The sequence below is a fragment of the Sprattus sprattus genome, assembly GCF_963457725.1.
Source record: "Sprattus sprattus genome assembly, chromosome: 4".
NCBI classification, from domain to species: Eukaryota; Metazoa; Chordata; class Actinopteri; order Clupeiformes; family Clupeidae; genus Sprattus; species Sprattus sprattus.
Window position 1 is genome coordinate 30,081,175 of NC_137923.1, and position 19,114 is coordinate 30,100,288.

General features: G+C 45.2%; 1 protein-coding gene across 1 annotated transcript in view; it reads left to right on the forward strand.

The window, feature by feature from the left end:
• Window positions 1–19,114, forward strand: part of LOC308363637 (low-density lipoprotein receptor-related protein 8-like) — a gene marked incomplete at both ends in the record, with an annotated part of 53,467 nt that overhangs the window by 4,036 nt on the left and 30,317 nt on the right. Inside the window, 2 exons of the mRNA XM_080836455.1 lie at window positions 12,629–12,751; window positions 18,856–18,975. Of these exons, the coding sequence (XP_080692581.1) occupies window positions 12,629–12,751; window positions 18,856–18,975 (243 nt within the window). The remainder of the gene's footprint in view (window positions 1–12,628; window positions 12,752–18,855; window positions 18,976–19,114) is intronic.

The window sequence follows — 19,114 nt, forward strand, 5'->3', positions numbered from 1 at the left end:
GTATATGATTGTGTGCAGGCCGTGTGAGTGTATGTATGTGTTTATGGGTGTGTGCTCCCACCCTCTCTGCACATTCGTCTCCCTGAATGCATGTTATATGGAAGCAACACTGAAGCATTGGCTTTAAATCACCCTGTACCCTAACTGACCAGCATGGCTGATACAGCATGGGGGGCAGTGTGAACAATGCCTTTGGAATCATCCTTTGCTTTATATTAAAAACAAATATTTTGAGCAAATTATATACATTTTACAAAGTAGCCATCCCAGGGTGCTGTCCATCAGATTGGATTACATTTCTCTGTGGATTATAACCCCCCTTCATATTTTTTGTCTGTTACAGTTGGATTAAACAGTAGATAAAAATACAATTGATGAAATTCCTAGGCTGCTGTAAGGTCTCGCTTTGGGCGTAAAAATACTTTCCTGATTAAAACACGGCTCGTTTGGGAGTCACAGCTTGAATCTGCCTAGTGTTGTCTGCAGGGTGCTTGTGGACATGCACAGCAGGATGTGAGGTTGGCCAGCACTAAAGATGAGTAGGCAGACTACTGTGCCTGTTTAGTAATGTCACACACAGCCCAGTAACACAGTAACACAACCCATAATTACATCAAGAAGTTTTGTGTGTGTGTGTGTGTGTGTGTGTGTGTGTGTGTGTGTGTGTGTGTGTGTGTGTGTGTGTGTGTGTGTGTGTGTGTGTGTGTGCGCGCATGTATGTGTGTGTGTGTGTTTGCTGTGTCCCATGGGAGGGCAGTGTTGATGCTGACCTGAGAGTGTAATGTCTCTGAGGAGGCCATGATCCAACTCTGGTCCGTGGGGAGGCTGAGGACCCCTCCTGCTCCATGATGGCCCCTTAGAGAAGCCATACTGCAGCCACTCACCACTGTTGTGGCATGACAGCTGGCAACGAAAGCATAAGGTCTCAGAGAGGCCATCCCTCTGGCTTTACCATGTCCAATGAATATGTGTGTGTGTCTGTGCGTGTGTGGATTTGTGTGTGTGTGTGTGTGTGTGGTTTATGTGTATGTATGCAGTGTGTGTGGTGAATGTGTTTGTGTGTGGGCGTGTGTGTGTGGGTTGTGTGTGCATGTGTGTATGCAATTGGGAGCACATATGCTGCAGATAGCAAAGGTGTGTTTTGGAGAGGAAGGAGGCACCAGGTGCACAGGCTAATGGAGCAGAGACAACTGATTAAAGAAGATAACAGTCCTGCAGCTCATTACAAGTTCCGTTTAGGGAGGAAGAAATTAAAACATCCATCCAAAAAAGTTTTAGACTCGTTTCTTCGTGCCACTGTGGAAGAAAAGTTTAAAATTGGAAGAATGGCTGCTCTTCCCCATCTTTGAGAAAAGATAACGATGTTTTGATCTTGCGCTTTGAATGCACACGGTGCAGAGTCAGTCCCCGATCATGATAAAGAATTCATGAGAAAGCCTAGTCATCCCAGTATTATGTCCTCCCCACTCATTATGCAGTTCAGATAACTGGGTTGCTATCACAGCTGAGCCTGTGCATAACATTCAGAACATATAAACATCTTTAGAGACATCATTTATTTATAATATTCCATAATTGTAATAGTTCCTTGTTGCGTTCCAAATTTGGTGTTTCAAGCTCCTCTCATTCATAAATATACTACTATTACTGTACAGTTACTTAACAGTCCCTAACACTCTTACAGTATTAATGGACATGCACGCTTGTCCTCACAAGACATGAACCAGATGTGGTAGGTCAGATTAGGACTCTAATTTCCCAATACACAGCATCTTAATCCAGTGGTTTGATCCTGTGTGTCTGGCCAACATCTTGGAGGATCCCGTGCTGTCCGTAAATCTCCTTTTCTCAGTGGCCTTAGCTGTGTCTGTTTAGCTCTCGGCACTCTTCCTCTCTGTCGGCCGTCCTCCTGAGCCTGCCGCCTAATGTCGTTATTAGGGCCTCCCTGTTTTGAATCCAGCCATTATCTGCGATTAGTGAGAGCGACGCTGTGGGGAGATTAGCGAGCACTGAGAGTCGAGGCTTAGTAGTGCGGTGCCCATGCAGTACGGAGGGTAACCGTCTGTCTTAGTAGTGCGGTGCCCATACAGTACGGAGGGTAACTGTCTGTCTTAGTAGTGTGGTGCCCATGCAGTACAGAGTGTAACTTCTATCTCCTTTGGCAGTCAGGCTGTGGGCAGCAGCGCACTCACGTCCACCGCTGACACAAGCTCTCAGACAGCTACTGTATTTGAGATGGGTTCTGTCACTGTGTGTGACTGATGGTGTAATTAGAGTGTATAAAGTTGTCAGAGACTCCTTCAGTAGCTCCATTAAAGTAGTCCTGCATGCTTCCTGAATATCAGTGTTTTGTCCGTTGATATCAACTTACTTTATCAGCTTACTTTATGTACTAACTTGCAAATAAGAACGTAGGTAGGGCTTGTGAAAAATAGATTGAAATAGACACTTTACAACTACAGTTGTTGGTGTAGGCGATGTGTATCATGAAAATACACAATGCAACTGTTATTGATGTCGAAGATTTGAGCTAATGTTTAATTAGGAAATAATGCATGCTTTCCCCCGGTCCTACTTCTGTTGGAATATAATATATCACATGCATGCTAATTTGGACAGCTTTCTTGTTTGCAGTGTATGTCAAGGAAGAAATAATCTAACATGTCAGTTTAGATAATCAGTGTAGTATTAATATCATTTGTGTTTTTCTTCTGTAATTTACCATATTTGAAGGTGTTAAACTATATTTCAGTCAAATCTGTAGTGGTGACTTGGCTTAATAATAACAACATAGTCTTTTCTCCCTCCCGATGTTCACAACAAATACAGAAACACAGAATTAGAAAATGAGGTTGGAGAAAATACGTACCTCTGACTCAAACGGACAAGATGTTGTTTGCAGAGTTTTTGTGCATGTACATTTTTGATCAAGTGCTCTCTTGAGAGAGACATGAAACGCTTTTAAAGGTAGATATCAAAGCACTTCTGCTCTTAGTGTTCTAGAGGTTTTCATTTCTGTCAGTTACGAAACATGTATGTGAGCATTGTTGAATAAGGTCAGTTATTTCTCCGTCTGTGATCCAATCTGGAATCGTATTTGGAACTAGGCCATGTTTGTGTAAGTGGACCAGTTTGATTGCATGGCAGGTGCTTCTTTTTTTACGCATGAGTCAGCAGTGACCAACGACATTCTGTTGCCCAAAGGATTGCGCTGTAATTGACAACCAGATTAAAGATGCAGTCCGTGAGCGAGGACTGTGTACAAACACTGAGCGGACAGCTAGAGGACCATAAACAGATGACCATTCGCTGATTAAATTGCAGACTGTACCTTTAATTGTTTATAGTTGTGTGTTGTTTATTTGAAACTGTTGTAGTTGTTGTGGTGGTTGTTTTTGACTGGTTGTCATCATGATGATGGTGGTGGTAACACGTGTCCCTCAGCTATGTTACTCATAGTAGCGTCATGTAGCTATATTATTTTTCCCTTCAAGACACGGCGCTCCCTGTTTCTCCTGCTCACCGCTGTACATGTCAAAGGCTGGAATAAAGCCCACATTGTTTTTTTTCCCCCTGATCAGCCCACATCCCTTCTATCTTCTCTTTACTCCTCTCCTCTCTTCTCATCTCCTATCGTCTCTCCTTTCCTCTCTCTCCTCTCTTTTCCCCCCTTATCAGCCCACGTCTCTCCTCTCTTAACCTCCCCTCCTTCCTCTCCTCACTCCTCTCCTTTCTCTCCTCTCTTTTCCCCCTGATCAGCCCACGTCTCTCCTCTCTTATCCTCTCGTCCTTCCTCTCCTCTCTCCTCTCCTTTCCTGTCTCTCCTCTCTTCCTCTCTCCTCTCTTTTCCCCCCTGATCGACCCATGTCTCTCCTCTCTTCTCCTCTCCTCTCCTCCTTCCTCTCCTCTCTTCTCTCCTTTCCTCTCTCTCCTCTCTTCTCCCACCTGTCTCCGGGGGAATGATGCCGCTGGCCTCTCCACGTAGCACCAGCGTGGGCCTGGGAATAATAGCGCCGGTTAGAGCAGAGCTGCACTTGCCAGTGAGTGGGATTCACGGACACACACACACACACACACACACACACACACACACACACACACACAAACACCTCACCTGCACACACACACACACTGCACCTGCGTGTTGCCAGTGAGTGGGATTAACGGAGGACACAAGTGCAAGTTTTTCTTTGACTTTTTCTCCTTGCAGAGAATAAAAGTGCACAAAAGCCTGCTTGCACACAGGAGAACCACCATCACAGAAACATCAATCGCACACGCATACTCTCCATGTGTACAACACACACACACACTCTCACACACACACACACACACACACACACACACACACACACACACACACACACACACACACACACACACAGTTTTAGGTGCAGTTCTGTCCTTCTTCTGCTGATTCCTTGTTCTATATCTTTTGTCCCTTCCAAGTCACTCTTTTTAATTCGCTCCCTGAGCCAGGATGACACATTTATCCTCCATCCTCCTGACAAATCCTCTTGTCCCCCACATTACAAATACTGCTGGTTTGGTGAATCACCAAATCGCTCGAGGGGATCTGGCGCTGGCTCAGCGGCCTAGCTTCCTCTCCGGCATGCAAGAGGGAGCGAGAGAGAAAGAGAGAGAGAGAGTGAGAGAGAGAGAAAGAGAGAGAAAGACCGGTAGTCACCCTGATCTGCAGTGAGCTGTGCCACCAGCAGCGGGGGCGCAAGAGAGGGGGTGCTGCCAGATGGACTCCCCCCCCCTTCTCACCCATCCACTGAACCCCCTACACCCCCCCACTCCATGCACGCTGTGTAGTCCGACCCCTGTGGGGTGTGTGCTGGATGATCAAAGCCGTGCCCGATTCCCGCCTGAAGGAGAGAGGCTTCAGCTGCATCAGGATTGGCCCATGCCCATGCCTAGCTGGCTGGTTGGATAGCTGTATGGCTGGCGCCCCCTTCAGCTGCCAGTGGTGGTAAAGTTACCGTCTCCAACGGTGACGCAGGAGTGTCATAATGAGCATCATTACTACAGTCTTTCTCTTTTACCTTCTCTCTCTCTGAAGTCAGCCCAGTGATGATAACATTACAGTGATGTGGAACAGAGGGGGGAGGGGGCGGGGAAAAGGAGCAAAACAAGGTTGTGGAGATTTTGTTTCCTTTTTTGGTTTGAGAGCTTCCATGGATTTGATAACCCTTCAGAGGTGTTACCATGGCGATGTTGATTAAAATGGTGAGTTGCAAGGCCATACGTGTGTTTGCCATGTCAAATGCAGACCTGTCCTGTAGCGGATCAAATAATTGAGCAGTGTCTCCGGACAGTGTGGAAGTGGAAGGGAAGTTGCTTTGCCAAGCTTTGTATAAATCATTATTGCAGCAAGGAGCTCCTGGTCATAACACCCAGTTTATTTTTGGCTAAGCCGCATTAGCTCATACGCCGACGGGAGGAGGTGCTTGCCTCCTGGCTAATGGATGTTCCTTAGATCTGGGGTAGTCTTCTTCTTCTTACCTTTGACAGCTGGCAACTCCCTCAGGCTCGAGAAGTGCCTTTTCACACATATTAAACTGTGCTAATGCCCAAAGTGCTATTTCACAGAAAGAGAGTTCATAGTGAAAGGTGCCAAAGTCTGCATTAGAGGAACTCGCTGTTTCCAGCCACTTGGAAAGCAGACCTAGCCAAAAAAATGAACAGTGCAGCTGCAGACTGAAATACCCAATTAGCCTCCTTTTTCAGTGGGCAACATCTGGAATCTCCAGCCAACACCTGTACAGTAAATTAAACATCTAAATTTGTAAGTTTTTTGGCCCAAAGTCTGCATCTCACCGCCTCTAAGAGCATAAGTATGTGTGATGAGGATTCATGTTCCCGGGTCAGACCTCCAGAACCCAGAGCTATGATGGAGTGTGCTCCCAAGTGTTGGGTAAAAATGAGTCCTCGCTGTGCTTACGCTCCACTAATCACCTCAGCTCACATCAAAGAGCATATGTAGCGCTCTGCCCCCATACGCTAGAGCGTGTGTGAGAGCTGTACTCGTCCATTTCACATCGTCTGAGTTACACACAGATACGACTGCATACACACACACATACACACACAGATACACAAGCTTTGGCATATTGATTGGTTTAGCAATGCTGGTTTCTAGCAATTGTGATTTTTTTTAATGCTTGTTTTTTTCACCCCTGACATTTTGTTGCAAGAACTTTCAGTTAGGTTCAAGTTTGAGGAGGAATATTGTTGTCAAGGTAGAAGCACACAGAGTGCTTGCCAGCCTGAAATACGTAGAATGTTTTAGTAACCGGTTGTGTTAATCACAGTTTAACAACATGCGATTTTCACAGGCTAAAATCAATACGATGGCTGTGCCACTGCTAGGATCTTTTTTTTTCTTCACGTCAGGGCAATCGGTCTGATAAAGAGAGTTTTACATTTGAGAGAGAACATTAATATGAGCGATGAGATCAAAAGTAATGTTTGCAGCAACAATTAACACTTGCACTCATACATCGCTGAACGGCAATTAGTGAAACGTATACATATTTACTCTGCATGGTCTAACCTATTTACTAAATATCTCTTTGGAGTATATTTCACCAGAGGTCTGTTTTCCTGCCTTTGTATCTCTTATTCTTTCCTTTACTCTCTCTCTCTCTCTCTCTCTCTCTCTCTCTCTCTCTCTATCTCTCTCTCTCTCTCTCCCTCACTCACCACGACTACAGACTGCTGCTCCTAAAAATGTGAGGAATTCAGTACACTTATGATAGGATCACATTCATATCAGTCAGTGTCATACTTTAGGATGTGAATAATATCCCCCTCCACAGCTGAATCCCATGCGCAGGAGACACATTCAGCTGGCTTAGACCCTCAACAATAGTTCTCAGCGGAGGCCCGCCACGAGGATGGTTAGATCCTCGCCAGTAGATCTCAGCCGATGCCCGCCACGAGGATGGTTAGATCCTCGCCAGTAGATCTCAGCCGATGCCCGCCACGAGGACGGTTAGATCCTCGGCAGTAGTTCTCAGCCTATGCCCACCACGAGGACAGTGGCCCTGGTGCTTCACTGTACGTGTGTGGGCGACAAAAGCAAATAGTTAAATGAACAATTCATTGTCCAGTCCTTCTCTGTTTGGTACACGAACGTTGCATTTTATATTGGGGTATATGAAGCGAACAGAACAAGAAGATCAAACGAGTCAGGCAGGCTGGAAATGAAGAGGTCTGAATGAGCAGATTAATAGAAAACTGGCAACAGCACATCTAGTTTCTATATGTTTATTAGACGTAATCCATTCATTCTGAGTATTATCACATGATTTATAAAAATGCCTGTAAGGGTATGAGGGATGGGGATCCAGTAAGTCTGTTTTACTGTCATATATCTGTGGCAACTGCACGCAGTTGCTATGTTGATCCGTGTATGGTTACCACCAGACGGGCTTGGAGCTGAACAGGGGCCAGTCATTCTCTCGTTTAATAAAAGAGGGATTTAGAGACGTTCGCTCACAATGCTGAGGAAAATTGCAATATCATGTGGGCCTTTCTGGGGGATTTCTCAGTAGCAGGAGAAGTGATTGCTGTGAACTCTATGCTAACCGAAGCCCGGAATCTTCACAGCAAGCTGCGCTAATGTGATTTCATTTCCCAAATGCAGGCTATTTCATTTCAATGATGGAATTGGGAAGTAAATGCTAATCTTCTCTTTAGTGGGTCCTGGCCTTGGCTACTGAAAGGGGATATATTGTGAATGCTGCTCCTGAACGGCTCCCTGCTTTTCACTGTGTTTTACTCTGCGGTGCACTCATGAATCATGATGGATAGGACAGTAACATGTAGCGTGAATGTACGTGTGTGCAATGTTTAGGGCAGTATTAATTGTGTATTATGTGTATGAGACTTTGTCCTTGAAACCTACATTGTAAAGCCACAGTGAAGACTGCCCTTAGGGAAGATGAGAGCACGTTGACAGCACAGGAGCTTCAAGCCATCTCAGTGATGGAGTGTGCAGAGCTATGTCAAGAGTATGGTGACTACTGACTTAGCTGGCTCTCTTCCTCTCTCTCTGTCTCTCTTCCTCTCTTTCGGTCTCTCTTCCTCTCTTTCTCTTTTCCTGTCTCTCTTCCTTGCTAAAATTGTCATGAATTGTCTTGATTTACCCGTTGTTTGGGTGTGTGTATTACCAAGCTTTCCTTCCTAAAATGTGACAATCTACACTATGTTCATCCTTGAACAACTTAGTAATTCTACCATTTTCAGCTTGACACATGTATTTTCTGATTACACTAGTTGGGTGTGTATGCTATGACAATACAGGCCTAGATGTTATGACTTTGGCACTATGTGATAAGAATTCATAGTCTGCGGACAGCCCGTTGAAATACCTGCCCACATCTTAAGTCTTCTATAGTGTTTGAAGATGTCCAGTCCTTGTGGATTGGTTGAGAATGCCGTTTCTAATGCTGTTAGTGCTTTAATCACGCCCACACATGTTTAGGGCACACTTTGTCTCCAACATAGTTACCGTTATGGTGTGACCTCCTACATGTTCTATCATCTCTGGAGTGGTCTTGAGTCTCTACTCGTCTCAGCCTGGTTTGTGGAGCTTATCAGTGCAGAGAGAATTAATGCTTGTGTATATTTCTTCTGCTTTTCATTTTGTTTGTTTGTTTTTGGCTGCCCCCTCCACACACGTCTGTGGCCTCTCTCTCTTTCTCTATCTCTTTCTCTCTCTCTCTCTTTCTCTCTCTCTAGCTTTTGTTGGTTCCTCTGTGTTTCTTCTTGATGTTTCCCTTTATTCCAAATTCTCCCCCTCTCCTCCCAATAATAGTTCTCCCTTTCCTTACTTTATTCAGTTAAATGTGCTCTAAAGAGCACTCCAAGAAATACAAAAGAAACATTTGCACTACAGTTGCACTGGCGTAGTAGGACCAAAATGCAGACTCACCTCGCATCACCCTCTCTTGCCTCTTGTCTCCGACACCCTGGGACCTCACAGCTCTAATTCTCCTCTAATTAAAATGAGGATGCGTGCTCTAAAGCAGATGGTCCAATTGGGCAGAGTTAATTAGCACTGGAGAGTGTTCAGATCCTTCACAGGGTCACTGCAAATGGACAGGCTCCCTGTGCTGTGTCACTACTTCCAACACCCCCTGTTTGTCCAGAATGATTAACACACCGATCACACACACACACATAGGAGAACTTATTTACACCGATCTCTCTCTCACTCACACACACACACACACACACACACACACACACACACACACACACACATAGGAAAACGTATTTACACCGATCTCTCTCTCACTCACACACACTCACACACACACACACACACACACACACACACACACATAGTAGAACTTATTTACACCGATCTCTCTCTCTCACACACACACACACACATAGGATAACTTATTGACGCCGATCTCTCCCTCTCACTCACACACACACACACACACAAATACACATACATGTAGGAGAAATGATTCACACCAATCACCCACACACACCACATAGGACAGATGATTCACACTGATCTTTCACACACACTCACACACACACACACACACACACACACACACACCAACACACACACGCACACACACAGATACAAACACACAGTTCACAGACAGGTTTTCACATTGAGTCCGGAGTGTGATGATCTTGGTTCAAACACAGCATGCCACAAGCTAGCCATTCCCCTTTTACTCTTTAATACACTGGTGTGGTTTAATACACCGGTCCTACTTCATTTGCTGTCGCATGTAATTGAGCGTCTGAAACCTTGACCCTTTTTCATGTCCAACCCAAAGCAGAAGACATTAGCTTTTTCAGAACAATACATAATACATGTAACAGAGCCCAGAGAGAGAGAGAGAGGGGGGAGTGTGAAATAAAAAGAAATCCAGAGTCTAGTTTAATTATGACCAGAGGAGAAGACAGCGTGGTCACTAAATGAGCTCGCACTGAATGAGCAGAGGAAGATAAATGAGATGCTGATTTGATGTGTGTTCTCTGCTGGCAGGACAATAAGAGGTGAAGCGTCAGCTCCATTACAGCGGCGTCGTGTGCTTGGAGCTGAAGTGGGAGCCCATTACCAGGGCGAGGGAACACATTTAGAGTGTCTCTCTTGGTCGGCCTCTGTGGTCCACTGCGGTCTGGACTCGAGGATGAGGGAAATGGGAGCCATGTGTCTTCATACTGCTGACAGGGAGGAGAATCGGACGTAGAAATTGAGGTGGGCAGGGGGCTGTTCCTGGGGGACTGCTGAGGTAGGTAGGGGGCTGTTCCTGGGGGACTGCTGAGGTAGGTAGGGGGCTTTTCTGGGGGACTGCTGAGGTGGGCAGGGGGCTGTTCTTGGGGGACTGCTGAGGTAGGTAGGGGGCTGTTCCTGGGGGACTGCTGAGGTAGGTAGGGGGCTTTTCTGGGGGACTGCTGAGGTGGGCAGGGGGCTGTTCTTGGGGGACTGCTGAGGTGGGCAGGGGGCTGTTCTTGGGGGACTGCTGAGGGGACCAGGGGGCTGTTCCTGGGGACTGCTGAGGTGGGCAGGGGTCTGTTCTCGTGGGACTGCTGAGGTGGGCAGGGGGCTGTTCTTGGGGGACTGCTGAGGGGACCAGGGGGCTGTTCCTGGGGACTGCTGAGGTGGGCAGGGGTCTGTTCTCGTGGGACTGCTGAGGTGGGCAGGGGGCTGTTCTTAGGGGGACTTCTGAGGTGGTGTGGCAGAGCAATCACAATGATGGAGCGCCATGTTCAGTCAGACGGACACTCAAAGTGAACTACATGGTGTATATTTCCAGCTGGTACTTTTAGCCTGAAGCACACTCGGCTGATCACACCAAACCGACCTACATAGTCACACACAGACACACACATGCGCGCACACACACATGCATATAGTGTGTGCCAGTCTACACACCCTTTCATGTATGTTAGCATTAATGTATCACTTGATGAGTATTCTGTAGGAATTTATATTGATTTGCAGAAGGCGTTCGATACTATTGATCACAGCATATTATTGAGAAAAATGGAGAAGTATGGATTAAGAGGGGTAGCTTATTCTTGTCTGAGGAGTTACTTGGAAAATAGAGAGCAATGTGTGGAAATCAACAACACTGTTTCACAATTTAGGAAAGTCACCTGTGGTGTACCCCAGGGTTCTGTAATTGGACCGAAGCTTTTTTTGCTTAAATGAGTATTTGTGATGTTACAGATCAGTTGAATTTAATTATTTTTGCAGATGATACAAACATGTACTGTTCGGGTAATAATTTACAGCAACTCTTGTCTTCTATTGAAAGAGATTTCGAAATCCTCAAAACCTGGTTTGATGTTAATAGATTGTCACTCAATATAAAAAAAAACTAATTTATGGTCTTTGGAAATCGAAAAGAAATAGGTAAGGACATTAAATTAAAAATAAGTGATGCTGAGTGACCGAGATAAAATTTCTAGGAGTGGTCATTGACCATAAATTAACATGGAAACCACATGTTTATTATATCAAAGGAAAGATCTCTAAGACGATAGCAATTTTGTACAAATCAAGAAGCATGTTAAACTATAAGGCCTTACATATTATTTACTGTTCACTTATACTTCCCTACATATCATATTGTGTGGAAGTCTGGGGATTGACATATAAAACAACTCTCAATGAAATAATTATTTTACAAAAACGAGCTGTAAGGATAATAAATAAGGTTGATTATTATGCACACACTAACCCATTGTTTATGAAATCATTTGTTAGGAAATGTAATGATCTGGTATATTATAAAATAATGCAAATAATGTATCGAGCTAACTCAAACCAACTCCCAGTCAGCATACAAAGGTGTAAGACATTTTTTGTTTTCAAAGGGATGGTAGCTAAAGCCATTTTTGAGGGCTACAAGTGTCCATAAAGTATGCAGGATTTTGTGCTGTTTATTTGGGATCTTGCTTCTTTGCTCTTCTTGTGACTAACTTTTTGGAGGCAATTCTTTTGTTTGTTTCATATTTCCATTACATGTATTACAATGCATATGTTAATGGGTAGCTTAAATTGGTCAAACAGGACAGGCTTAAATACAAGCATTATGCTTCAGCTTGTGCCTTTTCAGTCACTTTGAATATATTATTATTTGGGTTGAACTTGTTTGTTGTTACTGTGTGTGACTGAATAAAAACATATATCATATCATATCATATCATCACTTGCGACTGATTAAAAATCTGATTTCCAATTAAATGTGCGCCGATGTTAAGAGTGTTCACCTGTACGTTGCTATGGCTACACATGGATATGAACGGTTATCAAATGTATTCTGTTAATCGGTGTCTCATTTATTCAGAAGCCGCAATAAGAATGTTCTCATCTTGTCTCACCTCCCCCCTCTCACTCCATCTCCCTCTCCCCTCTCCTTCTCTCTTCCCCCTCTCACTCTATTTCCCTCTCCTTCTCTCTCCCTCTCCCTCGCTCTCTCTGTCTCCCACTCTCTCACTCCATCTTCCTCTCCCTCTGTCTCTCTCTCTCCCACCCTATCACTCCATCTTCCTCTCCCTCTCCTACCCTCCCACTCCATCTACCTCTCTTTCTCTCTCTCACTCTTTAATTTGCTTTCTTCTGTCCCATCTGCAGCGAGGAAAACATGTGCGCCCACAGACTTTGCCTGTCAGAACGGCCACTGCGTGTCTGGCCGCTGGCGCTGTGATGGAGAGCCCGAGTGTCCAGACGGGTCGGACGAGGCCGACTCCATATGCAGTAAGTCACTCCTTTTCCACAGCCTGTCTCCACGCCTCTAGCAATAGCAAGACTGATGCATGTCTGTCTGTCTGTCTGTCTGCCTGTCTGCCTGTCTGCCTGCCTGGACTATACCTCTGTTACATCTCAGCATCATCCGGATACATACAGGCCTCACTCACATGAAGATGTGCGACTTTTAACTGTTTTGGATGTCACACAGCAGAAGTCAGAGGCGTGTGTGTGTGTGTGTGCGCGCGTGTATATATATATATATATATATATATATATATATATATATATATACATGTGAGATGACCAGATGGAGATGCCATGGTTGTATAAATGATGTATGGTGTTTTTCAGGCAGCTCAGATATGCAGATCATTTCATTTTTAATGAAGCTTTGACAGTGGTATATATCAACGCACATCAGTGAAATACATCTGACAAACTCATGAGTTGAATAAGTTCCACAAGATAGCTTTGTAAGTGGTCGTCCTTTTTCCCCTTTTTTTTTCTTTTTAATAAATGTAAAAAAAGTTATCTTCTGCTCATGATGTGTCACACATAATATAGCTGCTTGAGGTCTAGACTCATGAATATTTCAGCAGACCCATAGAGGCATGGTTTTAATGTCACCTTCACAAAGTTCAGTGCGTCTCAGACTCCAGACTAACTCAGATGTGATGCGCATTTGTATAGGGGAGTCCATTTACGGGGCCAGAAATGTATTCATGGATAACTTTAACTTTTATTTCAGAGTAGTTTTTATCTTTCGTGATATTTGGAATTTTAGTCTTAAAACCAAGGAATCGTCTTTGTCCGAAGTTTTTTATGCATTACGCGTCAAAGATACGCCAGTGGATCCCCTCTGTAGTGAGAAATCCCAGCGCATTGACAGTTGGACCAGATGCTAGCAAAAATATGCTTCTGGCAAAATAGTCTAATTTGTTGTTTGACTATGTGTGGGTTAAGGAAAGCTTCCTGTTTAACCAGCTCTGGATGAAACAACCTTGTTCCAGTGCTGTTCAAATAGATAGCTGCTGCTGGTACGGAAGTATGATAGTTAACATAGCACAAATGTTTTAACATTGCACAAGTGTTTAAACATAGCACATGTCTTTTAACAAGCACAAGTCTTTTAACATAGCACAAGTCTTTTAACATAGCACAAGTTTTTTTTTTCTTTACAGCAGGTGGAAGTTGCTATTTGCTATTGAACAGCTCATTCATTTGGTAGGCTAATGTATGCCTCATTGTGTCTAATGCTGAGAGCTTTCATTTGGTCAGTAACTACATGCTATCTCTTCATCCAGGTCCTCATGAGGATTCAAACTGTGTGTCAGCTCCCACCTCAGATACACATGAATCTTTGGCGAACCACAGCAGGTGGAAGTTGCTATTTGCTATTGAACAGCTCATTCATTTGGTAGGCTAATGTATGCCTCATTGTGTCTAATGCTGAGAGCTTTCATTTGGTCAGTAACTACATGCTATCTCTTCATCCAGGTCCTCATGAGGATTCAAACTGTGTGTCAGCTCCCACCTCAGATACACATGAATCTTTGGCGAACCACACATTCATGTGAATGGACATGACGGCTTAAATCTTCCTGTATTTCATTCTACTCTGGTCTCAAAGAACATTTGTGACGTAGTGTTTTCCAGCATCTAGATAGCTAGATATTTTCGTGTTTTGCTAGGATGTGGTTCAGTAGTCTGTGTGTCTGTGTTGAAAAAATTGATAAATCTGAAAACGGTGTCAGTTAACCATATTAGACGAAAGCTCCCTATCTGCCGTTAAAGTAGTGTTAATTACATCTAACGATCATCTGTGTCGGTTGGCAGTCTTGGCAGTGGCAGCTTCACAGCGTTTTATCAGCGGCTTGGTCACGTGGGAGAGTTTGTAGAAGTGATTGGGCTGTGTCTGTGCCAGATGAAGCCGCTGTTGGGATTCCTGAGTGCGGGCTGCTGTCCGCCCAGCATGTCCTCCACATGGTGATTTTCTCAATGAGGAGTTCAGGATTACAGCAATTTCCACATCTAACAGACTCGGCTTCCACATCTAACAGACTCGGCGCGGTCTCCCCACCCAGCAGCTGAGGCATGGCAGCGCGGAAGCAGTGCAGGGAAATCGATAGGGAGCTGGGGGGGGGGGGGATTTTGATCATGGGCCCGGTGAATTACTGTCTTTCTTTCCCTCTCTCTCTGTTGCTCTCTCTCTCTCTCTCTTTGTTTGTCTGTCTATCATTCTTGGTCTCTTTATTCTGGCTCTATTATGTCTCTCTTCAAATCACACATCAGTATTCTGGTGCCCCTTCTCTGCTCTCTCTCTCTCTCCCTCTCTCTATCTCTCTCTCTGCTTTCTCTCTCTGTCTAGTGAGTCATTTGTACATGTACATAGTCAAAAGGTCATAGCTGCAACATGTGTACGTCTCCTGGTAGGGCTTTGCCAAAGTGATTTCATTTCTGAAACTGCCTGGAAAGAGAAAAAAGGAAAAACTCTATGAAACTAATGATTTGGTTCTGTTGAAATGGAATGTGATTCTGGCGACAGAGTTTACAGTAGCGGAGCTCTTTGCAGCAAAGACACGCCAAACGCATTTGTGAAATTAGCTTTGCCTTTTTTTCTCTGCTGCTCTTTTGTCAAAAGCACAATTACAGACTCCCCAGAGGCGACTGCGTGAAACGCTAACAGGGTTCTCCAGGGACGTGTGCGTACTGAACGCATTCATGGGAAATAGCTCATTGTCTGAGTGCAGATGCGTGTTTGCTGTTGTTTGCAGTAGACAGCGTACGCTCATGTGCTCTGAAATGTAAGGCCAAAGCAAGAGCACTGTCTGCGCGACAGCAACGTTACCGGCAGTATGTGGAATGATAACGCATATGGTATCCCTTCTGCCCAATGCAAGCTGCTATGACTTACAGCATCTGACGAAGCATTAGGCGGAATCAAAGCCAACAAGGGCTCTTTGTTCAGGGATACTGGGATTTACTATGCCTATGCCTAACGTAAAACAGATTTACAAAATATACATACATTTAGAAATTGTATTTCACCCACAATTGTCCAACATTTTCTTCATTCTGTAGGTGGATGCAATGGACGTCCTATCTGTGGGTAACAGAATTATGCTGGGGGGATAAAAGGTTAATGTATGTGACCCACTGCCTATGTGGAAGTCACATGTCACTCCTGCATTACCTGCTGGATTAATAGCAACAGTTCTGGGCCTAAAGGTCGCATGACCCCGCTGCCCTCTGAGAGCTCTATCTGGCACCTGGGACTGCGGATTAGGATTAGCCATGTTGGATGGCTCCTCCAGTGCTCTGGTGTGGGTGATGGGGTCTCAGTACATGCATATTCATGGCCCATCTCTGAGCCCATGTAGCTAATGAGCACTCACGCCCGTATAGCACGCTTCACCTGCCTTTAGGGCTGAGAAAGACACACAAACACACACCACACACACACACACACACACACAAACACACACACACACAAACACACACAGTGCATGGACTAATGCACACAAGTGCACATTCATACACGTTCTCACACATACATGTGCAAACACACACACACATTTGCTGGCTGACTCGGAAATGTGGGTTCACAGCTGAATTGAACCTCTTATACCAGCCAATTCATGTGCACACACAAACACATACACACACTTGCATGCACACACACACACTTGCACATGCACACACACTCCCTGCTCGGGGCAGCAGCGTGCATGCATGCTTGCACAATGTCATGCTGGAGAAGCCTTCATTTCACGCTGCGAGTCACCGCCACACACGCCTGACGGAGTGGTTTGTTCTTCTGACTCTTTAAAAATGAATAGCACCTCGCGGGGGGGGGGGGGGGGGTTAAGAATCCAGAATCCCTCTTTAAAGCGCGCCGCGAGATTCCTTTAAGCCAGGAGCCAAGACAGGATTCTTTATCGTCTTCACATTTTGGCCTAACGCTGCACGCCCCTCGTTATCAATAGATGAGACGCCCGCTTTCGAAGAGGAGACAGAAGCTGACCCACATAATGTCATTCAGCCTTTTACACTGGAATTGTGTATTCTGTTTTATTAATTGTGTTGCCGATCCATCCTCCATCCTCCACCATCCAAATCAGGCTGACAGTAGTGAGAGTGATTTCTGAACGGTCTCTTTAATTGGTTCCTAACGTCTGCAGGGGGCCTCTTTGAAGATGAGAAGCCTTGAACCCATCGAGATTTCATGTGCTGAAGTTACCTTTGTACTATCCAGCGCTGAATATGTAGTCCTTATGATGATGCGTTTGAGTGTGTGGTAGTGCTCAGGAGTATGTAAGCGTTCAAGAATTTGTTAGATACGAATCCCTAAACCGACGCATTATTTGCCAGGATTTTCAGTCGTAGCCATGAAGCTAAGGTGTGTTTTTTTTTACCGAGCGCAGAGGCTTTTGAAGTCAGTCTCCCCTAAACGGCAGGGGTTGGGTGACTCAGTCTGCCTGGGCGTGAGTGATGAGGTAGCGTGGCCCTCGCCGGCTCTGGGCAACGCTTGACCTCTGTTTAAAAAGTGAGAAACTAACGAAGCTCATCAGACTGGCGTAGGTGAGAGGGAGCCTAGTCTCTCTCCCCCGGGTTCCCCACAACACTTCCTCTATTTTTACCCTCTGCAGCGCAGTGCCGCGTGGGCCAGGGTGGTGACACTTATCAGGCTTGTTGGAGGTGGGGAGAAGCTCTGGAAAAAGGTCACCTCCATTTTTTTTCACTTTCGTGTCTCCCACCATTTCCTTTTCTTGTCTTTTTCTCCCTCTTTCTCTCTGTCTGCTGTGTACACCACGTTGCTGTGGCTGCCTGTCACTTCTCTGTCATCTCCTCAGTATGATGCTCATTGGTATTCAGTGCTCCAGCGGCTTTGCTGTGACGTTGCTGTGCCTTGAGACAATTCTATTGTCTTAGGCGCTTTATAAATAAAATTCGAATTGATTTGAATTGAATCTGTCTCTCCAAATCGGCACAATATCTGTCAGCTTTTCATCTGGTAATGGGGCAGTAACTGATGTGATGGCCTAAGCGTCCGTCTCTAATTAAATGGGCATTGTGTGTTGTGCTATAGATGTATGGGAAATCTATATGAGGTAATGCATGATTTTATTCACCTGATGAAATGGGAATTGCATCGTAGTTTCAGAGATGGAACGTGCTATGAGCTATGAGGCATCAGGACATTCTGTCTTGATCTGACTGGTTGAAAATATTGTAAATAAAACTCTTTTAATATATTACTCAGATTCAGGAGGTTGGTGGGTGACCGTTTGGTCGGAAAAAAGAAACGAGACAAAAGAATGAGGTGGTACAGGAAAAGCAAGGTTGTGACACTCTAAATCTCTTTTAGTGGGGGGGACACTCTAAATCTCTTTTAGTGGGGGGGGGGGGGGGGGTACCGCACGACTGCCAAGCCCCGCCGGACCGTTTGATTCACAAGCAGCCATCAAGCCAGCAGTAGTCAGCCATGTTTTATTTATTGCCTTCATCTTTGATTCTGCTCACAGCCTAACTCGCATCATCATCACGTTTGCCAAATGGGGCAGATTTGAGCGCGGACCAAGAGTAGGGCAGACGTGGTGGGGTAGTCAAGGTGGTAATAGGTCGGTTCAGGTCCCATATATTCCCCCTCAGAAGGACCCCGTGGGGTTTAATGAACTGTATCACCACATACTCACTACATATGCTGTGCACAAGGTGGGCGGGTAGGAACGGTCCTCTAAATGAGTGGAAATCATTTCCATATTAATTATCTCGTTACTTGCCTGACCCCTCTTCCCTCAGAAGTGCACTCTGTGTAGGAGGATAGTGTAGAGGATGAGCATAGCAGTGTATGCAAAACTAAAGGAAATAACGTTAAACCAAATGAAGAATGTTGACAGCAGCTGTCTGAATCTTTGTCCGTTTTCTTTCAGTCTTCAGAAAGTCTTATCTTACCACTGCTTCAGCAATATGCAGGCTTATTTTCACAAAGAGATGGCGATCTCTCACAGTCTTTCTCGCCCTCCTCTCTCTTCCCTCTTCTCGCCTCTCCTCTTCCCCTCCCCCCTCTCCATCCCGCCATCCCTCTCTCTCTCTCTTCTACCTCACAGTCCGACAGACATGTCCCCCAGAGAAATTTGACTGTGGCGGGAAGTGCGTGTCCCTGTCGTGGCGATGCGACGGTGAGAAGGACTGTGAGAATGGGGCTGATGAGGAGGACTGTGCAGCAGGTGAGTTTACACACACACACACACACACACACACACACACACACACGCGCGCGCTACACACACACACAGACACACACGCTTCACACACACACACACACACACACACACACACACACACACACACACACACACACTATAC